This window comes from Nannospalax galili, unplaced genomic scaffold (assembly GCF_000622305.1).
Source record: "Nannospalax galili isolate Female #2095 unplaced genomic scaffold, S.galili_v1.0 scaffold139, whole genome shotgun sequence".
In the NCBI taxonomy this organism is placed as follows: domain Eukaryota; kingdom Metazoa; phylum Chordata; class Mammalia; order Rodentia; family Spalacidae; genus Nannospalax; species Nannospalax galili.
The window spans coordinates 3,162,298-3,168,463 of record NW_008345884.1 but is presented as its reverse complement, the minus strand read 5'-3'; the positions used below and the strand labels follow the sequence as shown (position 1 = coordinate 3,168,463).

Genomic DNA, 6,166 nt, shown 5'->3' with positions numbered 1-6,166 from the left:
TCAGGTTTATTACAGATTAATCCCTCTCTCGTAAAACAAAATGGCAGTGACCCACCTCAGCAACATGCTCTTTTAACATGCTTATTTTGCAAAGCTTCAGATTGATCCCCTCAAACTGTGAAGATACACTGGGAGGTCACCTTTCCCAGTGGCTCACTCTGGTCACTCTCCACTGACACCATAAACAGCCCAATCATATCTCCTTTGGGGGAAATTTTTTAGGAAGGTGTGCAAGAATTAAGTAATGTCCAAAAGCACACTACGTGGGCAGTCTGTGGCTATAAAAATATACACATACAAAAGTACAGCTACAAAATCAGGGTCCCATTTTCTTCAATTTGCTTTATAAAAAAAGGATTTTGTATTAAAGGTAAACTTGGGGAAGAGGGCCACATGATTAAAATTTTATGTTTAATCTCCCCAAACCTTTATTTTCATGGGCTAGTCAGAACACATTGAATCAGCCAGTAAAGAATGGAAGGGGTTAATCTGAACAATCCATAGGCTAAGGTGAATTTGAAGTTCAAGGTCATTAGTCATCTTGCTAGTGTCATAAATCAGGGACGGACAGAAATATTTTAATACTGTTCTGTAGGGTTCCTCTCTCTGCCTCTCTCTCTCTCTCTCTCTCTCTCTCTCTCTCTCTGCCTCTCTTTCTCTCTCTCACTTACTCTCACTCTCACTTACGCTCTTGTTCTTGATCTCTAACAGAACATAGCCATTGAGCTACAGCAGACAGTCTCTGGAATTCACACTGATGTGTGATTTCTCAAAGACTACAACACACAGTATTCCATTAGGTTTGGCCCACAGAGTCTTGGCAGAAAAGGCCACTTAGGGCCTCCAGTCTTGATTCTCAGTTCCCATCAGGGTGTACTTTGTCCTTGATGAGAGGAAACACACCTGGTCCCTGGGCCTCTGTGTGCAGCATCAGGCAGGGTCTCTGGGCCCTTGGGATGTTCAGGATAGATGTTCTGTCCCTTGGGCAAAGCCAGCTGGTGTTACTTAGCTCCACAAGTGTTGATGTTTTTCCCATCCACAGCATCTTCCACTAGGGAAATGTGATAATCGGTGGATAGGGTAAAATGAGAGATGCAGCCCACGAGGCCTCGCATGTATTGTCTGTTCGTGTGCAGAGCAATTTCTTTCATTCCACCTGCAAGGAAGCAAAGAGGGAGAAGTGGATGAGTCAAGAAGAGGTATCATCAGTTGGACAGCTGTCATCATTTGAGTGTCCCTTGGCCAAGGACAAACTGCTCTCAGTGTACCACATGTACTTTATAATTATTGTTGAAAGAATAAGTTGATTTTGAACCATCTAATACACACTCAAAGCCTACAAATGCTGACCCTAGGTGCAATTTAAAATCAAATAGTTGTCCAGCAAATTTTTAAATATTATGCAATGTCAACGACATGTATTGTCTTCAACCAAATACGTTGATTTTGGCTGCTTTCAATTCAGTGCCCTTAGAAATACACAAGGGTATCTTTTCATGATTTTTTTTTTGTCTGCATTAGTAGATTATAAACCATGTATAGACATACTACTCATTCTATTCTGGGAGAGGACACAAAGACAGATCCTCCTTCTTCAGAGAGAATTCATAAAGTTATATTTAGAAGGTTCCTGTTGTATAAACAAGAAAAGCACAGTTTTCCTGGTGGATCTCTCCAGAGCACAAAGGCAATGTGAGTGTGTCCTTTCCTGCTGCCTCAGCTGTGAGTCAGAAGTTCAGAACATGGAAGAATGGACTATATGACAGCTTCCTGATTTCCAGGTATTTGACTCAAAGAATGAGCAGCCCCAGCACAGCAAACGAAGGCCCAACAAGGAAAAACCCTGACCAAATTTAGCTTTGGTCAAGGTCACTTACCCACATACAGAGCTCCATGGATGTTGAGCTGCCTCATCATGCCAGGCGATTTGCCTGTTCTGGCTCCATAGTCATCCACAGTGATCTTTCCAGATTGGCCATCCCTACAAAGCAAAGCAAAATGAAGCCAAACTAAACAAACTACCATTTTTGAAGCTACTTAAATAATTTCTGTTCAAAGGTATAATGGTACCTACTATGTGCCAAGTGATAGAACTGCAACAACAACAACAAAAATCCAAATAGCAGCTTCTGTAGCACTGGGGAAGGGGACGGATGGGCCTCATTTACTGCTTCACACCTTCTGTCACTGAGTTTTAGAGAGCCTCTTCCTGCTCTGTTCCTTATTTTGGAAATGATTTTTAGAACCTCCTAACTGGATGCTGTAATAGGCAATGCTCGTCAGCCTGCCCTTTTCCTCCTGTTATTCTAAATGACTGCATCTTCCCACTTACTCTGTTTCATCAATTGTAAGCATTTTTCAGTTTTCATATTTGTGAGCTGAAACTATGTCTTCTAATTAATACATCTTAAATTTAAAAAATATGGCATCACCTTCTAAAATACATAGTGCTTCATCATGCTTGTTATTCATTGTCGCCTCCCAGTGGAATACAAGGCCACCAAGGCAAGGGAATTGGATTTTTCTCAATGGTGTATTTCAGGTGTCTTTAGTAGTGCATGGTTGGCTCATAATAATAGATAAGCAAGTGAATCTGCGAAGCTCATCATCCTTATCTGAAACCGAAATAACTATGTCCATCTTCCTATGCTATTGTGGAAATCATCTGCTATACGTGTAAAACACAGAGCATGGTACATGATATAATCTTGGCTACAGAGACTGGTAAAGGAGCATGATGCTACTGTTCTCCATGTTATCAAATGATTGATTTATCCACAAACTGAAGACTATAGATCTGAAATTTCTGGGAATATGAACGGTTATAAAGTACTGTGTATAAGATACCTGGCAAGAGATGTTTGATAAATGAGATATTTCCTCTGTTCTGCTAGGAGTTATGCCTGAAAGGCCAGAATCACTTGATACTACAAGATAGTACCAAAGCAGTCCCCTTTGGGACTTCCTCTATATTTATTTTCCTCTCTCTGCCCTGGAGTGTTCTGTAGAGAATTATGTTATCTAGTCAATCCTTCCTGCCATAGATGATAGCCATAGCCTTGACCCACTACCCTCTAGTTCTGGCTGCTCACAACTTAGAATATCCACCCACCTAAATCCTGGGCTCAGCTCCTGTTCAGTCCTCACTGTAACCCAAGACACAATAGGAAGGAGATCAGTGATGCGAATAGGAAGAGTCCTGTCTACTGAGTCATCTGCACATGCCAAGTGTGATGTTCTGGTATCTGAAGTTCTTTTTGGGGAGCATTCCATTGCATTACCCCTCCTAAACATCTGAAATCCCCATGTGTGGGCTGCCTCCTGGGGTGGAACAGAAATGCTTTTGATCTAGGTTCTGCCCACAGCAATTACATAGTCTTGGGAAATGCATTTAACATCTGTTTCCTTAGATGTGTAGGAAGGGCCTAGTGTCCCTAACCATTGTCTATCTTCATTCACGTAATCAAACCACAATAATTATGAAAGTTGAAATCCTTCCACCATTTCTACCCAAGGAACACAGGGTGTTCCCTGATGGTCCTCGGGTGGTTGATGGGATTAAATGTGGTTGAAATTGAGAACTGAAGCATTTCACTTTCCTTTGGAGATTCCTGTGCAAGCTCTTTCATAAATGGCTGAGAAAGAAATGAGGAATTAAGAAGCAGAATACTTTGGAGTATTTCAAAGTTAGGTTGGACTCTGCCTTTTGACATGTTTTCTAGAACAAATTTGAAATCCAAGCTTGCAAAAATGCATTATGAGAAATCATTTCTCAACAAATTGAGTTGGGGCTTCATCAAAATCCCTACATATCTGGGCTTTGTGGGCTACCTGGCAGAAGACAGACACAAGTCTGCCTCCTTCTTCACATGCCCTGTGAGGTTCCAAGGCATGAAGTACAGTCAGGGCAGGGGGCCAGTAAGGATGTCCTCACCACAGCCTATGTGGAAGCAAAAGGGCGAACTGGCAGTGCTGAGCCCCCATAGCTCCCAGGCCTCGTCTGGACCCTCACCACTGACTTCCCCAAGAGTGCAGAGAAGTGCAACCAGAATCTCTATTCGGCTTCACTTCAGTTTAGACTCATCGAACATTCAGCACTGGCCATGCTAACTTGGATCTGCTCTTTGAAAATACATTATTAGGAATAAGGAAACAACTATTAAAACTATAAAGAGCATAGGAATTATCTGTCCAAAGTTAATTAGAATTCAGGATCCTAATTACCATTGGGAGGCAGATATATATCACGGGGGCTAGGTGACTACACATGGCTTCTAACGTTCAGATAATGTTCTAAAAAATGGGAGTTGCCTATGCAAGGACATTTAGGGCATTCTTTTAAGTTTTCATAGCGCCCCCCCATCTCATCTCATGATACTTTAAGACCTCATTCCCACTTAGCATTAAAAGGTGGTTTCTGCAAATAAAAACAAATGCTGGCGAGGATGTGGACCAAAAACAACCTTTATAGACAGCTGGTAAAAATGTAAACTAGCCAGGCATGGTCGCACATGCCTTTAATCCCAGCACTTGGGAGGCAGAGGTATGGGGATCTCTGTGAGTCTGAGGCCAGCCTGGTTTACATAGTGAGTCTGGGCCAGCTGGTGCTACAGGGAGAGCCTGTCTCAAAAAGACCAAAAGAAAAAAAAAAAGTAAACTAGTCCAGCTACTATGGAAATCAGTATGAAGTTTCAAAAAAAAAACAGATCTACATATGATCTGTTGCAGCTGTACCACTCCTTGGTAAAACCCAAAGGACTGCAAGGCAACACGTTACAGAGATACTTGCACATTAATGTTTATTGCAGCACTATCCACATTAGCTAAATTATGGAGCCAACTTAAGTGTCTAACAGCAGAAGAACGGATTGAAACGTAATATATAATGGATTTTCTTTTAGCCATAAAGAAAAACAAAGTTATGTTGTTTACAAGAAAATGTATACAAGTAGAGATAATCATATCAACCAAATGAAGCTAATCACAAAAGGACAAATACCATATGTTTTTTGGTTATTTGTGGTTCCTAGATTCTATCCAGGTCCAATCCAGATACATAAAATCATATATGTACATGTGACATGAAAGCAGAGGTGAAACTGGCAGCATACATTATATACTTGCACGAAAGTGTTCTTAATGTGGCACAGTACAGTGTGGTGTTAAATGTGTATGTGCACTGAAGCTTTTTATGTGTTTTCTCCAGATCAGTGCAGATATAGAGGTTCAGTTTCTGGAGGGCATAGGTGGGACAGAGTGGCAACAGGAGGATGCCAGATGAAGCGGGGGAAGAGGACAGTTGGACCGAAAGGAGCTGGATGTATACCCCACCCTCATGTAGCCTGGCTCTGCCTCCCAAGGTGTTGGTTGCTTACCTGACGGCCTTGACCCGGTGCCACCGGCCATCACTGAAGGAGCCATTGATCATGATGGAAGCCACACCACTGCCCAAGTTGTAGCTAAGGGCATTGGAAAAGAACAAGGCAGAAAACAGTGAAACACAGAAGTATAGGCAGCTGCCTATTCACAAAGGATTCTTACTGCAAAGATTCACCTAGACTATAATGTCATTAACTCAAACCAAAGGGTGACACAAAAAGTGGTCATTTTCTAGGTTAGCCCATGAAAGAATTATTTTTCAAATGTTCAGTTGTGGTAGGATAAACATCATACTTATCTAAGCCATTTGTAACTGTACAGTCAATAGTGTTAAGTATAATCAAGTAAAACCAAACTCCATAATTCTTTCATCATGCAAAATGGAAACACTGTATAACCCAGCTCCTCATCCCTCCAGCCCCCGAGCACCACCCTTCTACTTTAGGTCTAGCTTTGACTAATCTAGGTAACTCAATTATGTGGAATCATAAGATATGTCTTTTTGTGACTGACTTATTTCCCACATTGTAAGGTTATCAAGTTGATTCTTTTGGGTCTCTGTATGGAGCTGTCAGAAGTTACAATCTTAGCAAAACAAAAAAAGCTTTATCATTCATCCTGGGTTGCACAGTGTTCCCTGAAATCTCTGTCCACCCAGAACCTAAGAATGTGGCCTTGTTTGGAAACAAAGTCTGATGCAATAAATTAAGATGAGGCCATACTGGGTTAGAGGGACTATTAATCAACGTTACTTGTATTCTTTTATAGAAAACACTTTATTTATTTA

General features: G+C 41.3%; 1 protein-coding gene across 2 annotated transcripts in view; it reads right to left on the bottom strand.

Moving 5' to 3' along the window:
- Positions 1–229: 229 nt before the first annotated feature.
- Positions 230–6,166, bottom strand: part of Egflam (EGF like, fibronectin type III and laminin G domains) — a 219,008-nt gene continuing 213,071 nt past the window's right edge. For both annotated transcript variants that reach the window (XM_017800331.2, XM_029567804.1), the window contains 3 exons: positions 5,376–5,459; positions 1,878–1,981; positions 230–1,156 (listed from right to left, as the gene is read on the bottom strand). In XM_017800331.2, coding sequence (XP_017655820.1) covers positions 1,002–1,156; positions 1,878–1,981; positions 5,376–5,459 — 343 coding nt within the window. In that variant the 3' untranslated portion in view covers positions 230–1,001. The remainder of the gene's footprint in view (positions 1,157–1,877; positions 1,982–5,375; positions 5,460–6,166) is intronic.